Consider the following 23,290-nt stretch of genomic DNA (forward strand, 5'->3'; position numbering starts at 1 on the left):
CAAGGTTGCCAGTTCGATTCCTCGAGTCCCACAAGGGATGGTGGGCAGCGCCCCCTGCAACTAAAATTGAATATGGCACCTTGAGCTGAGCTGCCGCTGAGCTCCCGGATGGCTCAGTTGTTGGTTGGAGCATGTCCTCTCAACCACAAGGTTGCCGGTTCGACTCCCGCAAGGGATGGTGGGCTGCGCCCCCTGCAACTAGCAACGGCAATTGAACCTTGAGCTGAGCTGTGCCCTCCACAACTAAGACTGAAAGGACAATAACTTGAAGCTGAACGGCACCCTCCACAACTAAGCTTGAAAGGACAATTTGACTTGGGAAAAAAAAAAAAGGCCTGGAAGTACACACTGTTCCCCAATAAAGTCCTGTTCCCCTTCCCCAATAAAATCTTTAAAAAAATAAATAAATAGAGGGCCTACAGGAGAGAATGTTGGGCCCTACAGGTCACTGAGCGTATTCTTGGTGGCCAGGGTGACCTGGAGGCTGTGCCTGTCTCAGCGCAGCCAGGCAGAGGGCACAGTTAGCTTTGCTCTGCCATGACCACACCACACAAAACCCGACCCCACGTGCACTAATCCTGGAGGAAGAGTGTGACTGGACAGGGAAGCCCATCTCCATCCCTTGAGATAGACATAGATGTAGGTAGACACACACACATGTGTATACATGCATACATACATGTAAAGAAATTGAGAAAGAGAGGTGGGGGAGGGGATCAAATCCCCACATTGACCAGTATTGCCCTCATTTTAAAATTTCTGCCATTAAATACAATGAAGCGAATAGAAAGTTGTTCCTCCCCCAGACCCTGTCATGGAAACTCCAGGGCTTCCCTTGAAATGAGGGTCACAAAATCACCCTAGGAAGTGGGTGCAGGGCAGTCAGCTACGCTCCCTCCAACACCGACTTTGTAACAGGTGGAACGCCAACCCACACCTCAGGAAAACCGCCGTCACTACCCATCCTGGACCAAGGGCGCGCTCCAAGAAAGTCCTTACCGCAAACGTCGGGGCCAGAAAGCTGAGGGCCTGCTGGGCTACACAGGAGGGTCCAGGCCACTGCTGGCCTGACATCTATTGCAGCGAAGAAATCCCCGTTGGGCAGAGCCACAGCCCCGCCTGGAACGCCCCCTTCCCACTCCCGAGCCTCTGGCAAGCTTCTCTAGTAAAGGAGAGACACTGACCATGCGGGGAGAGCTCCATCCGGGCCAGTGCCGTGAGCAGCAGCTTGATGGGCATTGGACCTCCACGCCGCCAGGTGGGGCCACCACCGTAGCCCTTCAGGACCTGCCCTCTGCCCTCTACCACCGGAACGTCTCTTCCCGCTCATGAGCGCAGGAAAGTCTCTGGAGGGTCACGAGAAGAGAGATCATTTTATTCTAGACTTCCAGGCTGCCTGTCATTGGATGTGGAGAAGGACGCTCCCTCCACCGCCCCAACCAGGCCTGGACTCTAGTTCCGAACCAGATTCACTCAACAGGTTTAGGACACCTACCAAGCTCCGGGCATCGTGCCGCTGCTTCCCACTAACCCTGTGACACTCCGGAAGGCGGTTCTTGTCGCCCCCATTTGACAGAGAGAAACTGGGACCCAGAGAGGCCTGGGGACGTGCCCAAGATTAAATAACTGAGTTTCAGACTCAAAGGCCCAGCACCCTTGTCTTGGCAATTTTCCCACCTGGTGTTTGAAAGTCACACATCAGACTGCGGATGGGAAGAGGCTGCACATCTCCAAAAGCAAATGTGCCCAAAATAAGCCATTATTCTAACCGGGGGGTTTTCCCTGCAATTTAGGAAACTTTGCCTCCTTGATTGTTTCCGAAATTGTGTTCCCAGAGTTGACTTTATGACAAACTATGGCTCCAGCAATCCCTGTGGGCCATTGTGTGAGACTCTGGGCGGCCTGGTGAGCGCTAATCCTCTTTTCTTAGCACAATACTTTTTTCCTCCTGCAAACCCAGTGATTAAGCCTCCTGGTGGCCCCAGGAACTGGCTAATATGAGCCCCAGAGGGTAAGAAAGGCTAGTGGCTTCCTACTTCCTTCTCGCCACTTTCTTTAGAGAAGTTTCTGAAATAGCCAGGAGGGCCAGAGAAGGGGAAAAAAAGAAAATGGGAAGAGAGCCGAATCTGGCAGCCCCCTATGTCTTATTATAGCTGCTTCCCGTGCTATCAGCCTTGACTCTGATCGCCCAAGAAAGATCAAGCTATGAACTCCACCCACCTAACGGAGAAGGTTTACGTTGCCCAGCGCTCTGAGGCCCAGGGAGCTCGGCTGATGGAACTTCTGTGCAGAAGAGAAAAGACAAGAGAGCCTGAGAGACCTGAACCCGGGGTCTGAGGCGGCACAAAATTGATGTGTGTGTTGTCAGTACCAAGGCAGGAGTTTTCTAGAAGAATAGATTGCCAGAGACAAGCAAGCAGCCAGTATCTCCTCCCTCGGGCTAGACGGGTTCTAACTGGAAAGATCTGGTCTCCCCCTGAAGTAAGGGATGTGACGTGCTTAGCACAGGGCTGCCGTGTGGTAGGTGCTCAGGAAATGTTCGTTTCCTTCTCTCCTCACTTTGCCTTGGCCATTCTCCTCCGTCAACTTGGCCTTGGCCATTTTGACGCAGCTTTGCCAAGTGATGCACTAGAAGCAGACGAGGAGAGACGTGCATCTGTGTGACGGGTTGTCAGCTGCACCCGGAAAGTGGTGATGGGGGAGGGGGTGGAAGTCAGTGACTCAAAGCAAGTTCAGGGTTTATCTGCTGTTTTCGCTTATCCATGTCCCTCATCACCATGGAGAATTGAGAATTGAGTGTATTTGCCTCCCCCTCAATCCTGTTGCTGGCATTAGAGACGTGATTTGTACTTGGATCGACTGTGGGGAAAGGACTCCGAATGGTCTCTGTATCAAATTCTCCCCGGTATGAAATGTCATTAAATAACTCTCTGCACCTGGCACCTCTTGGGCCCTTTAAAAATAGCTGGAAGAGAAACATATCCGGGGAGAAGAGAAGTGACAATGATTGAGCGTTTGGGTGCTACTCAATACTCATTCTGAGCCGAGGAAACTTCTGCTCAGAGAGGTTAAGCGACTTGCCCGTGATGCGTTTCAGCGCAGAGCAACAAAGCTGGTGCCGTCTGACGCCCCACGCCACCCCTTTGTCAGTAAACTCACGCTTCCCTTAGGAAATATGGTGGGCCCGTCTCGGACCTCCCTGTCTGTAATGTGCTCAGATGCTTTCAGTAAAGAAAAACCAACTCAAGAGAGATTTAAAACAAGGACATTTGCAATCCCACACACTAAGAACTCAAGAGGTAGGACAGTTTCAGGAGCCATCAGTTTGGTGGCACACATCACCAGGAACATAGGTTCTTTCTGACTTTCTACTCTGCCATCTTTAGCACGTTGGCCACACCTCTTGTGCTCACAAGATGGCTGCAGCGTCTCCAAGCATCTCATCATCACCCTTCAAAGTCCAGAAACAATAAAGGGAAGCACCGCTATCTTGGATCTCTTTTTAATAATGAGGGAAACTGTCCCAAAAGTCCCTAGACTTTCCTCCACATTGACTGGTCAAAAATGAGTCACACGCTCACACCTAAACCAGTCACTGAGTGGGATGACCACACTGGCTACACTGGGGTGGGTCTTCCTGAGAAGCAGATCAATCACCAGAGGAGTGTGGACAAAGTGGGGACTCGAGGAAGAGGTGAGGCAAATGCTGCATCTGCCAAGCCAGCCAGTGGTCCAAACGCACCTCCTCAGAAGGATCCTTGCCCCCAGGGCAGCTCCCTGGTACGGATCCTGAGGACACATCAGCTTGGTGTCCTTGGAACACAAATAAGAAAGGGATAAGCACCACCTTATGTCAAAACGAGAACCGCTGCCCTTCCTGTGAGCTCGCTTATCGAGAAGACACACACATGACCAACTTCATTAGAGAGATTTGGGGAAGGAATCTCATTAAAGATGGGTCCTATCACCTACCAGGAGAGCAGAGCCTTTCGTGAAGCTTGACGGCCACGCTGGTGATGCAGGTCTTTCATTCCCCATAGGACACCTGATGATTATCTGGTGGGAAATGCTTCTGCTCAAGCAGGGGTGTGTGAGGGCCAGGATGGAAGAGCTCTTTATACGTTCACGCTATGAATTCAGACTCCTTAAAAAGAGATGCGCGGCTGAGGGAGACCAAACACAATGCATAGCCAAAGACGGACACGTACCAGATAGTAACATTAGGTACTGGGATTATATGTGATTTTTCTGCTCCTTTATTGTTTTCTATTCTTTCCAAACTTTTTATAATAAACAAGCGGGTATTTACTATGAAAACTCAGAAAAGTAAATCAATAAAAACACGGGACCCCTCCTCTATTTGCAGATTGGCCTAGATTAGGAAATTTCTGAGGGTTGTAAGAAGAACCTGGTGACCACTCGAGGTCAGGGCATCCCACCACCTCTGCCCTCTCCAAACACCCTCAGAGGCGAGCGGGGGCTCCCTTAAATGGAGAAAACCAAGGGGGTGACCTGAAGACAGGCAAGAGATATGAGAAAGAGAGAAAAAGCTGTGCAAAGCAAGCGAGACAGGGAACCACTCAGAGAAACAGGAAACAGAGAATGAGACCAAGAGAGAAGAGAGAAGAAAAAGAAGGAAGAGTGATGTAGCAAAGGAGACAGAGGAACACTGAGAAAAGGAGGGGACAAAGAAGGGTGACAGAACGAGACAGACAAGAGATGCCCAACAGACACTTTTTCAAGGTTTCTTATTAATGTTACAGTGTTTCCCTGAAAATAAGACCTAGCCAGACCATCAGTTCTAATGCGTCTTTTGAAGCAAAAATTAACATAAGACCCGGTCTTATATAAGACCGGGTCTTTTATATTATATTATATTATATTATATTATATTATATTATATTATATTATATTATATATTAAAGACAGGGTCTTATATTATATTAAAATAAGACCAGGTCTTATATTAATTTTTGGTCCAAAAGACGCATTAGAGCTGATTGTCCGGCTAGGTCTTATTTTCGGGGAAACGGTCATACGAACCACTAGAATTTCCAGCCCTGAGTCATCTTCTTGTAGCTGTCACTTGCTTTCTGGATAAGGACAGAAATCCAGGGGTCACACACTGTTTTTCCAGCCCAACAGGATCCAGATGTTTCCAGTTCCTGGACCGGGCAGGACTGACGGGTCGAGGGGTCACTATTCAAAGAGACCCTCAACACGCAGGACCCTTGGTTAAAGGAGGGGAAGAAACAGCCAGGACTCAGGGGAGTTATTCTAACTTTGTGAGTTCAGATTTCCGTGGCTGGGAGAGGGACAACCGCCTATAAACAATCTGCTTACTCCATCTACCCTCCTAACACACATAGGCATCTCCCAAAATAATCCCCCACATGGCACAAGCTCCATTTCCGTCCGCTTGCTGACTAGGGAATGCTTATTCATTCCTCAGGGCACAGAAGAGGCCTTCCCTGACCTCCACAGCCCCAGACGGGTCAGCCGCTTCCTCTGCTGTGTGCTTCCGACTCTTTGTAGGGACCGCCACGGAGGCGCTTCCTACAGGGCCTTAGAATGATGTGTTTGTGGCCCCTGACATCTGGGACAATGCCAGGAACCTAGCAGGAACTCCACAAACACTTGCGGAATTAATAAATGAGTAAATACATAAGTCTGCTTCCCTGACTAGACGGTGAGCTTCTCCACTTTATGGAATGAAACTTGAATACCGCACTTCAGAACCAAACGGCGCTTAGCACCAGCTAACCCAGCTCTCAGATCCCAGTGTGTGCTTTATCACAAACATGGACCACAGACTCGAGCGGTCACCAGGCTCTTCTGATATCCCTGGATCTAGGCCAATCTGCAAACATAGGAGGGGTTCCGTGTTTTATTTGATTTACTTTTCTGAATTTTCATAGTCAATACCCGCTTGCTCATTATAAAAAGTTCAGAAAGAATAGAAAATAAAGGAGCAGAAAACTCACGTATAATTCCTGTACCTAATGTTACTATCTGGTATGTTTAGGTCTTTGGCTTTGCGTTGTGTTTTCCCTGCACAATTGAGATTATAGGGCATATATATCAGTGTTAGAGTAGCTGTAATTAGTGTGTACCTAATATTTCATGTTCTGCTTATTTCATTAAAGGAAATCTCACAGGTACATTAAATCCCGTCTCATTAACACAGCAACATAACCCCACCTACTCGGCATTTTAATTAGATAACGTCACGTTGTCCCATCATCCATGGATGGTTTGCTCAGCCATTCACTACTCTCAGGCACTTGACAGTTTCTGGCCATTGTAAGCAGCACTGCTCTGAACCTCCAGCAAGGAGGTATGTGTGGTTGGAGCTAAAACTTCCAGTAACAGCATCATCCCTGGACTTGGGAAGTGCTGGGTCTCAGCCAGCTTAGACAGAAGTGAGGGTACTGTGCTAGTAGACTCTAAAGGTGGCTGTGGTGGCTGTGGCACCCCTGGTGTGTGAATGCACGTGACGTGAGTGAGCTCAAGGGAGCTGGGACCAGACCTGCCTTGTTGCCATAACGTACCTGGAACCCCACACAGGGCCTGGAATATGACAGGGGAACAAAGGGATGGATGGATGGATGGATGGATGGATGGATGGATGGATGGATGGATGGGTGGGTGGATGGTGCATGGCTGGGTGGACAGTTGAACTGTGCTCAGACGCCTGGGATTATGATGTGTTAGTGATGCAGCCAGACCATACCCCCAGCTGAGCAGCAAATGTTAATGAATGTTAATGAGATGCTGAGTCCACCGCTCCCCAAACTCCCAGGGTCCTCTTCCTCTCTCTCATGCCCCCGCACCCCTCTCTCCTACCCACGTGTGTCTCCATGCTCTCGTCTGGGGTAACCTCCAGAGCAGTCTATTTGGGCAGATAACCTGCCAGGTGAGAAAGAACACAGCACGGCTTCCCCCTTCATCTGAGGATGGGAGGATGGTACCATGTGCCAGGCATTCAACCAGCAAAGCAGGTCAGCAAGCCTGAGAGCATCTGTCCACTCGGTCACAAACACGCGAGAATTAGAGGAGTAATGGGTGAGTCCATCCTTGAGGAGCTCACCCTTATGTCCCAAAGAGACTCTTCACTTGCTCCCCCAAAACCATCCTCCTGAAACTGGAAATAATCCCACATGGCTTGAGTTCACTTGAGTGTGAGAGGACTTTAAGAGCTCTGTCTAAAGAAGTAAGTAGAAGGCAGACTTGAAGGGTCTTACAACCAAGAAAGTGGTTTGATTAGGGGATGGAGAGCATCAAAGGATTTAGGCAGGAGAGTGACCTTAAAAAGCACTCTGCCTGCAGCGTGGAGGAAGGCTAGCATAGGATGGAGGTCAGAGAGAAGATCAATTTGGAGGATGCTGCGTGAATCCAGGGAACTGATCTGAGCCTGAAGTAAGGCAGTAAGGAGGGAAATTAGAGCGGCCTCTGCAGACAGGACTGGCAGAGCTTGGTGACCAAATGGGTATGTGGTTAAGAGAAAGGCTCACTTCCCATTTCCTGCCTTGAGCAGCTCAGTGAAAATAATTTTCAAATGCACATGGAACTTTACCAAGACAGAGACCCGGAGCCATAAAGACTTTAAGTCATACAAAAAATATACCCTGGCTATAGTAGAACTAAATTAGAAGTCAATAACAAAGATCTCGGCAAAATCCTCAAACATTTGGAAACTAAATAACACACTTCAAAATAATCCATAGGGCAAAAAAGAAATCAAAAGGACAATAGAAAGGAAAAGAAAACACAACAAATTGTAATTTGCCACAAAAGCAGTACTTAGGAGGAATTTATAGCACCAAATACCTAGACATTAGAAAAGAATAAAGATCTCAAATAAATGACTTTAGCTTTTATATTAAGAAATTAGGAAAAGAAGAAAAAATTAAACCTAAATAAACAAAAGAAAGGAATATCAGAGTGAAAAATCAATAAAATAAAAAATATAAAAATATTAGAAAAAATATCAAACCAAAACCTGAATCTTTGAGAAGATTAACAAAATTGATGAATCTCTAGTCAGACCAACAAGAAAAAAGAGAAAAGACAAAAATTCATCAATATCAGAAATGAGAAGGTAAGATCCCTACAGATTCTTATTAAAAGGATAATAAAGATTACTGTAAACAACTCTACGCCAATAAAGTTGATAAGTTAGATGAAATGGACAAATTCCTTAAAAGACACAAACTACCAAAGTTCACACAAGAAGAAATAGTGCGATAAACATACATCTGTTAAAGAAATTGAATGTATAGTTTAAAAGCTTCCCACAAAGAAATCCCAGCCCAGATTACTTCACTGGCAAATTCTACTAAGCATTTAAGAAAGAAATAATATCAATTATACACAAATTCTTCCAGAAATTGAAGAGAGAAAATATCCCCAACTCATTCTATGAGGCTAGAATTACCATACTACCAAAATAATACAAAGACATAAGGGGGGAAATATGCAGACAAAATTCCTCAGAAATATCAATATAAAAACTCTAAATCAAAATTTAGCAAATTGAACCCAACAATATATAAAAAGGATAAAGCACCATGATCAAGTGGGATTTAGCCAAGTAATGCAAGGTTAGTTTCACATTTGAAAAATCAATATAATTCATCATATTTACAAATTTAAAAAAGAAAAACATAAGATGCACAAAAGATATTTGATAAAATCCAACATACATTCCTGATTTAAAATATTTAACAAACTAGGACTAGAATAAACACTTCAACCTGATAAGGAGCATCTACCAAAAAAACCCTACAGTTAATAACATACTTAATGGTTAAATACTAAGAGCTTTCTCCCTAAGATTGGGGAATAAGTCGTGTCTACTCTCATCACCTATTCAACACTGCATGGAGGTTCTAGCCAGAAAACAAGAAAAAATAAATGAATAAAAGGCATCTAGATTAGAAATGAAGAAGTAAAACTATCTTTATTCAGAGATGACATAATCATCTATCGAGAAAAATTTATGAAAATCTCCAAAAAAGCTACTAGAACCGATAAGTGAGTTCAACAAGGTTGTAGGATATAAGATCAATACACAAAACTCAACTGTATTTCTACTTATTAGCAAAGACAATCAAAAATTGAAATAAACAATGCCAATTACAATAGCATCAAAAATATGAAATCGTTAGGGATAGACCTGATAAAAGACATGCGACATCTGTATACTGAAAATTACAAAATATTGCTGAGAAAAATTAAAAATCTAAATAAATGGAGAGATATATACCATGGTCATAGGTCAGAGACTCAAGATTGTTAAGATGCCAATTCTCCCCAAATTGGTCTATAGAATCAATGCAATCCAAACAAAACCTCAGCAGGCATATATATATATATATATATGAGCTTATTCTAAAGTTTATGTTAAAATGCAAAAGATCTAAAGGAGCCAAAACAACTTTGAAAAAGAAAGTTGGGAGGTTTACACTACCTGATTTCACGACTTATTATCGAGCTAAAGAGACTTAAGACAGTGTGGAGTTGGCATAAAAATAGACAAATAAATCAGTGGTACAGAATAGAGACTCCAGAAGTAGGTCCACACATATGTCGACTACTGATTTTCGACAAGTGTGCAAAGGCAATGCAGCAGAGAAAGAATAGTCTTTTCAACAAATGATGCTAGAACAATTGGATATCTATATGCAAAAAAACAAAAACAAACAAACAAAAAACTTTGATCCATACCTCACACCATATACAAAAATTAACTGAAAATGAATCACAGACTTAAATGTAAAACTTAAATCTATATAACTTCTAGAAGAGAACATAGGAGAAATTTCTAAGACCATGGCTTAGGCTGGGGTTTTGATTGGGATTCCATTGGATCTGTAGATCAAGAGATATAATACTAAAAGCACAATCCATAAAAGAAAAAAAAAGACAAGACTCCATCAAAAGCAAGAGGAATTGGAGAGCCGAACACAAGTACACATGATTTTAGTGCAGCATGAGTACCGTGAGAGTATGGTGGGCATTTGTTGGTTGCAGACCCAGCAATAATTGCCCTCTTCTCCTTCCTAAACGCTCTCCCTTTGGGAACCACCCCACTCATACTTCATTGCAACCACATGTTTGGGTGAGATTGATCCTTCTCCAATTCCAAGGTGCTCCATGCCTGGTATAATTTCAACTTTTGTACCACACCCTGACTGCTTCAGGAAGAGGAAGTAATGCCAACCTAAGTCAAGCAATGCATGGATTCTCTTGTCCAGTTCAGGTCAGTTCACCCCCAGTCAGGCTTAGGGCTTTTGGTCTATGGCTGGGAGAGAAGACATTCTTTCTGTCTGTAAATGAACAAATATGAATGTAGGCTCCATTGCTGGTGGCAGCCATCTTGCCTCCTTGGAAAAGTCAACCTGAGAACAAACCTGAACCTTAAAGGACAGTGGAGTCTAGAGAACTGAGGGTAAACAGAGCCAGAGTCCTGATCAAACCATACCTAAAGGTAAATTACTTCTGAAATTCTCAGTCATCTGAGATAATAAATTCTCCTTATTTTTTAAGTCCGTTTGCATTGATCTTCCTGTGTCACTTGTAACCAAAAGCACCTTGCTGGTATAGGAGCAGGGACAAGGGCCCAATTAATTCTGTCTGGCAATATTGGGGAAGTTTTCCCGGAGGGGAGATCACTTGAGCTTCAGTCCTCCATGACCTCCAGGTGACCTTGAAGGCAGCCTGACTTCCCTCCAGCCCTGCTGCTGAGGTCCTTTCACTGAGTCCTCCCTCCCCCCACAAATCCGCACATTCTCACCATTCACCAGGCAACAGCTTATCACCAATGATGGGAGATATTAAAGCCGACTCCCTCTGCCCAGGAAATGGAAACAACCCAGGAGAATTAGCTAGAGAAAACCTATTAAGCAACAAAGAACATACCCAGCTGTCGAGTCATCTTAAGAATTTAAAATCATGCTATTTGCTTTCTGAGTGGTTTTCTCAGCCTGCAAGGGCTCTCTACTTCAAGAGGGCCTTGGAGACCAGCGGGGTCTGGAATGTTCCCTGCCTGGGCACACCTCATCCATCTCCCCTGTGTGCTTTTCTCTCACCAGCCACGAGACTAAGAACAAAATGCCGATAATCATGAACCCCTCAAATAAATACAATGAATCCTCTTTCCTTTTGAAAAGCGATCCGTTCCCAGCCTTTGATGTGACCTAGTAGCTGCTCATTGATAGTAAGAGTTTCTTCCTGTGAGGTGCTCTCTGGCACGTTATCACATCCGGGCTTCCCAGCACCCCTAAGAAGCAAGCAGGAAGGATTACTGGCCCCAGGTAGCAGGTGAGGACCCAGAGCCTCCAAAAGATTAAATGGCTTGCTCGAGGTCACAAGGCCAAGATGTGAACGCAGGCCTTTGGGCCTGTTCCCGGAGCCCTGCACTGCCTCTCTTCTTACACAAAAATTCTCAGAAAACCATCTTCACTGTACCGACCCAGTCTGCCACGCAAGAAGCCGCAAGCCGCAGCAGAACAACAAAGTATTCTGTCCTTCCAGAAAGCTAAGAATCCCTCTTGGACCACGACAGGGCTCAGCTGTGCAAGTGAGGCCTTGGGCGGGCCATTCGACGTGACTGAGCCTCAAATCCCTCCACGTGAAGTGGAGATCAGCTGCCTCCCTGGCAGTGGGAGAATCAAACAGGGTCACTGTGTCCCTCAGACAGGCTGGCATTCACCCTGGGCCAGCCTGAGAACCGGCGGTGGAGATAGGTGCCTGACATACACACACTGGCCAGGGCAGTGCTGGAGCGGGCGTGGGAGCTGGGGGGAGTCTAGCTGACCCCACACACGCTCAGCGAGCACAATGAAAAGGCCACTCGTGACAGAAAGGGGTCAGGGGAAGGGCAACTTCCTACCTACTCTGTGGGAACCAGAGCAGGACGTCCCCAGGGCCGAAACCTGCACCCCACACTCAGAGTTTCCATCCTTCCCACACGACAGCCACGCTTCCTTTCCCACACGGGTACCCCTGCCTGAAACCGCTTCCTCTCTGCTGCCCAGCCTCTCCCACAATAGAGCCAGGAGGCCTCTCAAACCAGCCAGCTCTGCCTCCCACCCTGCCTGGTGGGCCCAGCCGGGTCTCCTGCCACTGCGCAAGGTCACGGTGGGCCTTCCTGAGCTGGGGACGGGGAACAGCTTGGCTCTATTCCACTGTGCGTGCCCTCCCCCCTTGCCTACCTCCTCCTTCCATCCCTCCCTCCGGATGCCACCGAAGAAATGAATGAGCAAAGCTGTGGGTGCAGGAAAGCTGGGCCTGGAAGAAGACAGGAGGCTTCTCTCTGAAGAAACAGTTGGGGACAGTTATGTCGATCTCAGATGGGTCCCCACCTGCCCAGTGAAATGTCCCTGGGGGGGGGGGGGGACATTTCCCATCTCCAAAGTGACGAGCTCATCCCTTCCCCTCACTCCTCAGACCTTCTACATTCTCCCCACCGCCTCCCCACCTCCCCACACCAATGCCTGTGCTTCATACTTCCTGGGAACAACCTGGTGCAATCTGACCACCTGAACTCCCTCATCTCTCTACCACCAAACCACCAGCTTACCCACATCAAGACCACCCTCGCTGTTCCCCCTGTGATGAGGGACGGTGTCCCTGCACTGTTCATGTGGCCGACCCCATCCTTCTCAAGAACACGGCCCCTGCCCATATCCTCTCCTGCAGAGCTCGGTCCCAGGACCCCTTCTCCTCTCTGTCTATAAACTGTCCCTAGGTGACCACCTCCTTCCTGTCCCAAGGTTTTAAATCCCATCTCTATGCTTATGGTCCCAAATCTACATTTATAGCGTGTGTGCACGCACGCACGCACGCGCGCACACACACAGTTAAAGAACACAAGGGACCCTGCAATTCCACTGCTAGGTATATCCCCAAGAGAATAGAAAACATATGTCCACACAAAAACTTGTACATGAATTTCACAGCAATGTTATTCACCATAGCCAGAACGTGGAAACAACCCACATGTGCACCAACAATGGATACACAAAATGTGGTCCGTCCAAACCCTGGAATCTGATTCAGCCATGAAAAGGAATGGGCCGACGTGTGCCTCAACATGGGCAAACCTGGAAAACATTATGTTAAGTAAAAGAAGCCAGTCACAAAAGTCCCTGGAATATATGATGCCACGTATATGAATGTCCAGAAAAGACAAATCCATAGAGACGAAGTCGGTTAGTGGTTGCCAGGGACCTGGGGGAGGGCAGAATGGGAAGCAACTGATAATGGATACAGACTTTCCTTTGAGGGTGACGAAAACACTCCGAAATGAGTGGTGACGCTCAACTCTGAATATACTAAAAACCACTGAATTGTACACTGTTAGTACTGTTACAATAAAGCTGTTATAAGACACGCACGCACACACACACACACACACACACACACACACAGGCACATCCTCTCCCAGGAGCACAGCTCAGTGCTGACACAATGCAACATACAACCCTAAACGTCCTCTTTTGTGACTACGGTTTCTCCACGTCTCTTCTCCTATGGCTTCCAAACAAACGCCAAGGCCGTGAGTGGGTTGTGGCACAGCCAACACAGGAGGGGTGCTTGGGGAAAGAAGAGACACATTCATTCGCTTGTCCAATCCTTTTAGATACCACGACATCCTACCCTTCACCAGCAGGCTGAGTGCTCACTTTCTTGATTCCCTTCCTGTGTCAGTCATAACTGAGGAAGTAGTCATGTGTTAGCAGAGTATTCGCAACTGCTGTACATGGTGCTTGAGGAATATTTTCAATATAAAATCATTCATATTACTCTTAAATTTGTAAACCATGGGCCGGCCCGGTGGCTCAGGTGGTTGGAGCTCCGAGCTCCTAATGCTGAGGTCGTTGGTTCAATTCCCATATGGGCCAGTGAGCTGCACCCTCTACATCGAAGATTGTGAACAACAGCTCTCCTTGGAGCTGGGCTGCCCTGAGCAGCCGGAGGGCAGTGAGCTGCTGTGAGCTGCTGTGTGCTGCCATGAGTGGCCAGCAGCGTGTGAGCGGCCGGCAGCTGGCGAGAGCTGCCGTGAGCTGCTGTGAGCGGCCGACCGACAACTGGCAACCGACTGCCTCAGCTGGGGAAGCGCAAGGCTCATGATACCAGCATGGGCCAGGGAGCTGTGTCCTACACAACTAGACTGAGAAACAACCGCTTGAACCGGAGTGTGGGGGGGGGTGACGGAAGAAGGGGAAAAAAGAAATTTGTAAACCAGGTCTAGAGGTAAATGTAAAACGCTTGATACTGATTCTTTACAGTGGCCACCAGATGGATGTTGACTAGTAAAACTGGAAATAGTTTTATAGTTTTATTTTCATAAAAGCATGTTATAAGATTTAATTAAAATTTCATAAAATACAATGTCAGCTTTCGGTCAAGACGGTGGAGCAGAAGGTAAACACTGTGCTCACCTCCTCTCCTGACCACCTCAAATTTACAACTGACCTGCAGAACAACCATCAGAAAATTGCCTGAAGTCTAGCTGAACTGAAGCCTTACAACTACAGACATACAGAAAAAGCCACCTTGAGACTTGCAGGAGGGGTGGAGACGCAGAATGAGCTGGTCCCACACGCACATGTGATGGTTAAAAATTGGGAGGGATAGCTCAGCTGCAGAGGTCCCCCTGGAGGAAGGAGGCTCCCCAACCCAGGGTTTCAGTGCTGGGGAGAGAAGTCCCCCTAATTTCTGGTTGTAAAAACCAGCAGAAATTGCGGCTGAGTGCAACAGAGGGCAGCTGCAATGCTAGGCGTCCCTGGAAAGGGCCCGCGCACATACTCACCGATGGATTCACTCGCTCTGAGATCCAGCGCTGAGCCAGCACCTCGAAAGGCACCAGGGACAAACTGGGAGGAACTGAAGTGTCTGGCGTCAGGGTGAGGGCTGGAAGGGCAGCTTTCTCCTGGACAGAGGAGCCCGCGGAAGTCATCATTCCTTTGTTGAGCCCTCCCCGCTTGCTGCGTGCAGATGCAGGTGGGCAGGACATCTGAGTCTCCATCAACTGGCTAACACCACTGGCCCCGCCCAGGTGATTCTCTGAGGCCCCGCCCCAGCCAACTTGCAGGCCCACCCAAGCCACTTCCAGTGGTTTTTCCACACCAATGGCCTGTCTTGGCTCGTGCTGTGGACTTTCCTAAGACCTCTCAAAGGTTCACAAACCCCAAACAAGCAGCATCTGGCTTCAGCACGCCCCATACAACCTTGCTGGGCAGGGTTAGTTCCCTCCAAGGGAGCCACTATAAGACTGTCAGCTGATTTCTCCACAGAAACTTTGCAGGTCAGAAGAGACTGGCACAAAATATTCAAAGTGATGAAAAGCAAGGACCTACACCCAAGATTACTCTACCCTGCAAAGCTATCACTCAGAATCAAAGGACAGATAAAGAGCTTCCCAGACAAGAAAAAACTAAAGGAGTTCATCACCACCAAACCAGTATTACAAGGAATGTTAAAGGGACTTCTTTAAGAAAGAAGAAAAAAGTCAAAAATATGAATAATAAAATGGCAATAACTACATATCTATCAACAATTACTTTCAATGTAAATGGATTAAATGCTCCAATCAAAAGACATAGGAGGGCTGACTGGATAAGAAAACAAAACCCTTACATATGCTGCCTACAAGAGTGAAACTAAAGGGATGGAAAAAGATCTTTCATGACAATGGAAATGAAAAAAAAAGCTGGGGTAGCAATATTTATACCAGACAAAATAGACTTTAAAATAAAAGCTATAACAAGAGACAAAGAAGGACCCAGTAATTCCACTGCTGAGTATTTATCCAAAGAAAGCCAAAACACTACTTCAGAGGGACATGTGTATCCATGTTCATTGCAGCATTACTTACAATGGCCAAGATATGGCGGCAGCCTGAGTGCCCATCGATAGAAGAATGGGTGAAGAAGACGTCTACATATATACAACGGAACATTACTCAGCCATAAAAAAAGAATGAAATCTTGCCACCTGCAACAACAGAGATGAACCTAGAGGGTACCATGCTGAGTGAAATAAGTCAGACAGAGAAAGACAAATGCCATAAGATTTCACTTATATATGGAGTTAAAAAGCAGAACAAATGAACAAACAAAACAGAAACAAACTCATAGATACAGAGAGCATTTAGATGGTTGCCAGATGAGAGAGAGGTTGGGGGGCTGGGGAAGGGGGAAGGGCTTAAATACAAATTGGCAGTTACAAAATAGTCATGGGATGCGAAGGACAGCATAGTGAATATACACAATAATACTACAGTAACTATGTAGGGGGTCGGATGGGTGCTAGACTCATTGGGGTGGTCACCTCATAAGGTATATAAATGTCTAATCACTATGTTGTACTCCTGAAACTAACATAATGTATCCCAACTGTAATTAAAAAATAAAAAGTATTTTTTAAAATGCAGATAAAACACAGATTGCTGGTGAGCGACAGCTAAAATAAATCAAATAAAACTTAAAATCAACTTTATTCAAAAATTGTGCTTTAAGTTTTTTATACTGATTCATGTAAACTAGTATTTTGCCTGTTATTTTAATAGATGACTACATTAGGAGAAAAGAAACTTCTTCGAAAACAAATTAGGTAGAATCTTGAACCAAATCAACATAATTTGTGATTTTGCTAAAATAAAGGCAAAAAATAAATGTTGTGGAAAACTATACAATAATTTAGAAATGATATTTGTCTTTATTACTTATCCAGTCATCTTGGCCCACTAACAGAACACTCAGACATGCATAATAATAAAATTCAATCAATTTTGATATTTTGCCAACTTGTTACATTATTTTCCAATTTTGTCATTGTGATGGTATATTTGTCAAACTAGGAGGTTAGAACATATTTTATTTAAGAGCTTGTTAGTTTCATTTATAACTTAAATAATTAGACACGTAGTATGTAGGCCTCTCACCTCAGCCCCACAAGACTGAGGAGCGGGCCCCCGACTATGCCTCCAGCCTCTCACTGAGGGGTGCAGAAGGAAAGCACGAGGCAGATCAGTGACCCGGCTGCAAGAGATGGGCCCCGCCCCAGGCCTATAGGCCTCTCCATGCCGCACTCCCAGCCCACCTGCAGAGGGAAGAAAGAGGTTGCCCCATAACTAGGTGAACAACCTGCCCTCCTGACCTAGGAGCATCCTTTCCCAAAATGATGGACCTTGGGGGAAACCCCAGCCCTACCAAGAGAGGGCACTCTTGCTCTATGGCTGCATGTATGGCCGAACACACTATTTATCCATCTGCTGATTCATCTGGAGGAAGCTGGCAGGTGTACCTTCCCTGGCCTCATGCTGCCTTGAGTCTAGGGTGAAGGTGAAAACAAGACCACACAGATCAGCCCCCTGCAGCCCATCTGGTCCCAATGGATGTGCCAGGTCCAGCCTGCTCTGGCGTCCATCTCTCCTCCAGGTGAGGTCCTGCCAGCCGCCCTCTTCTTGGGCTCTAGATGCCCCCAGACCACTGGCCCAAGGACAAACAGCTGTCTGCAGCTCAGTGTCCCCTAACTTCATACAGATTCAAGACAGACTTCTCCCCACAAGCCCCCCAAAGTGAGCAAGTCTCAGAGGCAGAGCTCTGACTTAACTACACACAAGATATCACCAAACAGAATAACTGGGCTACCTCGAGTGCACTCAGGTAAGCTGCCACTTGTCCCCAAGGACAATGGGTAAACACTTACTTCATATGCTTGTCATGAAAGGGCCCCTTTGGGCAATTTCCCTGAAACAAAGGAACTGCCTAATCCAAAAGTGAATTGAAGTCCCCGCCTCTGGAGACAAAAACAAACAAACAAACAAAAACTTATGACTTTTCAGTGACAGTTTTTCCCTTTTCAATTCATCAAGGTTTCAAAAATCTGAGGGTTTGGGCTCAGCCCGGGCTCCCCATTCGCGTCTGAGCAATGTAACAGAGCACAGGAGGAAGGAGTGGGGGTGTGGGGCATGATGTGCAAGTAGCAGGACATCCACGTAGAGAAGCCAGAACATTCAGGAGTCACCCACAGCTAGATGAGCTCACCCAGGCAGGAGGGAAGAGAGACCAGGAGGCGCGGGCCGGAGAACATCTGTATTTCTAGCACCAGAAGACAGCAGGAGTCAGAAATAGAAAAGGCAGGAGCAGAGAGGCAGGAGAACCACAACAGTGAATTCAAGAAGGAGGGAGCGGGTGATCGCATGGGCTGCTGCAGGCGGGTCGTGAATGAGAACTGAAAATGCTGTGTCCGTGGTGGGTGACCTTCAAGAAGCAATTTCAGTGGAGACGGGCGCAGAGGTCAGATTGCAAGTGTTAAGGAGTGAAGGGGACGAGAGAGAGATGGTACTTGAGGGCTCTGCAGATGGAAGGCAAGCTGTTTCAGGATGGGGAAGATGGAGAAACTGGGAAACCCCAGGGAGAGGGGCTAACCTCTGCAGCTTCTTACGGGGGAGCCCTAGGGGAGAGATGCGACACGAGTGGGGAGTGAGAACCAAGGACAGGCCACCAAGGCAGGAGCGACAGCAGGAGATGGAGTCGAGGAGGAGAGGTGGGGGACCCAGGTTGGGCCTCGGCCACCTGCCATCACCTGCCCAGCCTTCCTGATGCCACACCCGCACGAGGTGTCAGGAATCTAAGCTAAAGGACCCGTTCGCCCCAGCGCCCCATCAGAGGTCATCAGCATGGCCTCCTGACCGGCCATGGGTCTCTCATTTATTCATTAACATTGACTGCGCACCTACTATGTGACAGGTACTGAGCCACGTGCTGGGGCTGACGTGAGTCAGAGGGACAAAGCCCCAGCCTCACAGCTCCAAGGGCAGCAGGGAACACTGTGACGCTGACTTTCACGGGGTGCCAAGGCTAGATAGAGGGTGCTGCGGACACCTCATCTGGGGGAAGGGCCACAGGGGCAGTAAAACCAGGGAAGGAGGCACCACGTAGGCAGAGACCCAAAGCCAGAGGAGTGAGCCAGGAGAACAGAAGCGGCAGGGCTGTTCTGGGCAGAGGGTACAGTACGTTTCCAAGGAGCAGAGGTGGACGAGAGCCTGGTGATTCCAGGAACTGGGATTCGCAAATCAGGATGGCTGGAGAGCGGAGCCCAGGACGGTCATCCAAGGGATGGGCCTGAAGCCATAAGAACAGGGCCTTCGGGGATAGTTAGCGAAGAATACGAAATAAAATGATTACCTAATTATGAGCACAGGCCTCCACAGATCACTGTATGCTGGAACCAAAACAACTGTGTACATTGTGTACTGAATAAAATCCATAACCCTTTGTGGGAGAGGATTGCTGCAGAGGCTAAATCAGAGGTCATCAGAAGTGTGCAAGGAAGGGAAGGAGGGCACGTACCAGCTTGGCATATGGAAGCTGAACGAAATTGACTATAGTTCTTTTTGTTTTTGTTTTTGTTTTGTTTTGTTTTGTATTTTCTGAGCTGGTCAAGTTCAATCCCACCAGATGTCATGAAAGCGAGGCCTGTGAGGAATGACTAAACAGAAGGAAACCAGGTATGGACAAGGCCTGAACTGCACCTGACTCATGCGTGCATGTCCAGTACCATCCTGGTGTGGCCTCCCAGACTTGCCACGGTTCTCAGTTAAAAACCCCCATGCCACAGAAGGAAAGGGTTTGAGGCCTGAGCTGTGCTGAGAAGCTGCTCTGAGCCCCAGGGCCACCAACGGGCATAGCTGAGCCCACGCCAGGGCTGAGTCTCTCGGCCACAATTCAAGGTGTGCACACACCATCCATCTGCGAGTCTATATTTAGAGCACACTCCCAGAGCACGTGGGAGAAGCTTCCAGAAGGGGCCGGAGGACCCAGAGGACGTGCTGGGGGCCTATGCAAGTCTAGACCAGCCAGCCACGCTGAGAAGGGACAAGAAGGGGTAGGTGAGGGTGAGCCCCAGGCAGCCAGCCTGAGGCTTAGCACCATGCAGGCTCGGCGTCCGCAACTCAGCCATTCGTGGCATAGGCAGGTGGCCTGGCTTCCTCAGGGAAGTCTGGAGACACCCAGGAAGCAGGGGACCAGGCCAAGCTCCCGAGGGCCCCAGCTGGGCCTTCTCTTCTACCCTCCAACAAAGGGCATAGGTGCATGGTCTCAGAGACACGTGCCCTGGGTGGGGAGTCAGGAGCCCAGGGGCCCGGTCCTGGCACGGCCACCAATCGCTCTATGACCCTGAGCAAACCATTTCCCCTCACTGGGCCTCAGTTTCCTCACCTATTAGTGAAGGGTTTGGAGCTAAATCACTGAGGTCCTTTACTTGCTCTCTGTGATGTCACATACCTTGGTGACCCCTCAGAAAGCTTCACACAGGCCCTAGCACAGACCTTCCACAAGCCCGGAAACTGGGGAGCCATGTAAGACCAAACAAAGCAGGAAGCGGGCGCAGAGGCATGGCTGAGAAGACAACTTTTTTAAAATTCCTCTCTGGGAACGCGCTTTCAGGAAGTTTTAGAGTTGTTACATTACAGGCACCATTTATTCTAGGGGGGAAAAAAGGTACATCCCTCACCCTGTCCCCTTCACCAGAATTTAGCACCAAGTTTCCTTTGGCTGTTTCCAAACCCCAAATCCACTTTCAGGAGATGAGTTTGCCATCCCTGTGATCAGCTCCTCAAAACAGAGGAGCTCCCGGAGACATCTACTAGGCAGATGTGTCTACTAGACATCTACTAGGCCCTGAAGTGTCTGAGCCCAAACTCCCAAGGTGACCACTGCAGGCCCGTGGATGTCCAAGACCATTTAAATTTCCATCTCATTACTCCGTAATGCTTTACAGGGAACAGTGAACGCCAACTTTTTTCTCTTAAGACATGGGCACATTCTGCCTTAGAGAATGCGGGAATTTGAATTTCCATAATGAAAGCCAAACAAACAAACAAAAATCCAAAAGCATCCAGACAGAAAAAAGGAGGTTACCTTCTAAGGAACAAAGTCAAGGTGACCTGAGACTCTGCGACGTTGAATAAGAGCAGACAGTGGAACTGGGTCATGAATCCTAAGCCAGCCAAGTCACTGTCCTCGGGTAGAAGCAACAGAATGTCACTCTGTCATTCACAGAAGTTAAGAAAATACACCACCCACATGCCCTTTGTGAAAAAAATCTTTGAAAGCACCTCAACTGTCTGGAGAGGAATTAATACACAAAATTCGAAAATGGGTTACTTGGGGTATCATAAAAAGATTGAGCGTGAGCAGCAAACCAGTTAAGTCCAAAAATTAAGTTATTGTGGTAAATTTGGTTTAAAATTGGATGCAAACCATTTATATAAAATTCAAGAACAGGCAAAACTAATCTCTGGTGAAAGTAATCAAAACAGTAGTTGTTTCTGAGAGGGCAGAGGTTAACCGGGAAGGGTTAAAAGGAAGCTTTCTAAAGTGTTGGAAAAGTTCTCTACCTTACGAGGATTTGTGTTACACAGGCATGCACATTTGTCAAAACTCAGTGAATTACACACTTAAGATCAGTATATTTCACTGTTTACAATTATATCTCAATTAAAAATAAATATCTTAATGAGACCAAAAAGTATGTGATTCGTTTATATAAAATTATTGAAAACGCAAACTAATCTAGGAATATGGTATAATCTGTTTCTTTAGGTCTCCTTTAATTTCTCTCAGCAATGCTTTATAGTTTTTAGTGTATAGATCTTATGTGTCTTTTATCAGATTTATGTCTATTTCATATTTTTTGTGCTATGGCAATTGGCGTTATTTTGACTTTTCATTGCTAATAAATAGAAATACAATTGAATTTTATATATTGATCTTGCATCCTGTGATCTGGTTGAATGCACTTCTTTGTTCTGGTAAGAACTACTAAGTGATTTTTTGGAGTTTCCACCAAATTTTCTACGTAGATGAACCTGGCATCTATGAATAATGGTTTTACTTCTTCCTCCCCAATCTGGGTGCCTTTTATTGCTTTTTCTTGTCTTATTGCACTGACTAGGACCTCCAGTATGACGCTGGGTAGGAGATGAGTGTAAACATCCTTGCCTCGTTCCCAAACTCAGGGAAAAAGCATTTCATACTTCACCATTAAGTATGCTACCACCAGCTGTTGGGGTTTTGTAGATGTTCTTTTTCAGGTACATGCTGTTCCATTCTATTCCTAGCTTGCTGAGAGATTGTATCAGAACTGAATGCGGGATTCGTGTCAAATTAATCATTAGGAAAATGCAAATAAAATGTATTCTTTTTCTTTTCCCATTATTTCTAAAAGCTCTTCCTGAGGATCTATTGAAAAGACCTAACATGATACCCAATCACGGTGGGCACTCAGTAATCTTTACTCATGCCCAGCCGTCACCACCCTTGCTGGGTACCGGGCACTGGGGACACAAACATGAACAGACTCAGGCCCATTCCCCAAGGAGCTCTCAGTCTGGGGGAGGGGGGTAAGAGGTGTCCCCCAAGGTGCCAGGGAACCAGACTCAGTGCCACAGAGAACGTCTGGCATTCCAGGACGAGGACACCCAGGGTTGACGTGCCTGGCGTGCACCATCCTGGAGCCCCAGGGCACTGCCTCTGCTGCCTGGAGATGCCCCTCCAGAGCCCACTGCGGATGCCTTTGAACCATCCATCATGGCGTGGAGCAAAAGCCACTGAGGCCAAGTCTGGTGAATCCGGACGTAAACTCTCTGGTCACAAACCTGGGATGAATATATAGCAGTGAGGGTGGGGGGCCCCAGCGGCATCTGAGCCTGTTCTGGTCGATGCTGGAGGGGAGTGGAAGTTCCAGGCCCAGAAGCTGGGGGTGAGGCAACGTGTACTTGACACCAGCGTGACTTCTGGAGTCCTGTCTCCCCCGGCATTCACACCCACTTCTGAGCACCCACCGTGGGCCGACACAGCTCTAGGAGCCAGGGGCACAAACGAGAGACAGGGCACCCGCCACCACAGTCTACCCTCCTGGGACAACCCCCGAAGGATACACAGGCAGTGTGGGTTAACAGAAGCTGGTGGCCGAATAGCCCCAGTGGCCAGGGCACACGAGGAGTCCACGACGACTGCCAAGCAGCTGGGTCTGGTGAACTGGAAGGGCCAGGACGTAGAGATGTATGAGGCTGCCTAATCAAAGGGGCCACGTCCCAGGCCCTCTATGGGAAAGCTGAGTCCCACAGGGAGGTGACTGGCCCAGAGCCACACAGCGGTGGCCAGGAGCCTTTCGTCTCTGATGCCACTGCCCCTCTATGAGATCTCCGTCCCGCTGGGGACCTGCTGCACTGAGCCTCTCTTGGGGCCATCCCAGAAGATGAGACGCTCAG

The 23,290-nt window shown here is 47.3% G+C and overlaps 1 protein-coding gene across 3 annotated transcripts in view; it reads right to left on the bottom strand.

Annotated features, from left to right (window-relative positions):
• The window catches only part of KCNN3 (potassium calcium-activated channel subfamily N member 3), a 169,457-nt gene extending 146,169 nt beyond the window's left edge, over positions 1 to 23,288 (bottom strand). Inside the window, exons 1-2 of one of the 3 annotated variants that reach the window (XM_074318659.1) lie at positions 20,937 to 23,288; positions 1,185 to 1,346 (exon numbers count right to left, since the gene is read on the bottom strand). In XM_074318659.1, coding sequence (XP_074174760.1) covers positions 1,185 to 1,187 — 3 coding nt within the window. In that variant the 5' untranslated portion in view covers positions 1,188 to 1,346; positions 20,937 to 23,288. Of the gene's footprint in view, positions 1 to 1,184; positions 1,347 to 10,798; positions 10,880 to 20,936 lie in introns of those variants that run through there. The other 2 variants (XM_074318660.1, XM_074318661.1) reach the window with 2 other exon arrangements.
• Positions 23,289 to 23,290: the final 2 nt, after the last annotated feature.

This window comes from Rhinolophus sinicus, linkage group LG14 (genome assembly GCF_036562045.2).
Source record: "Rhinolophus sinicus isolate RSC01 linkage group LG14, ASM3656204v1, whole genome shotgun sequence".
NCBI classification, from domain to species: domain Eukaryota; kingdom Metazoa; phylum Chordata; class Mammalia; order Chiroptera; family Rhinolophidae; genus Rhinolophus; species Rhinolophus sinicus.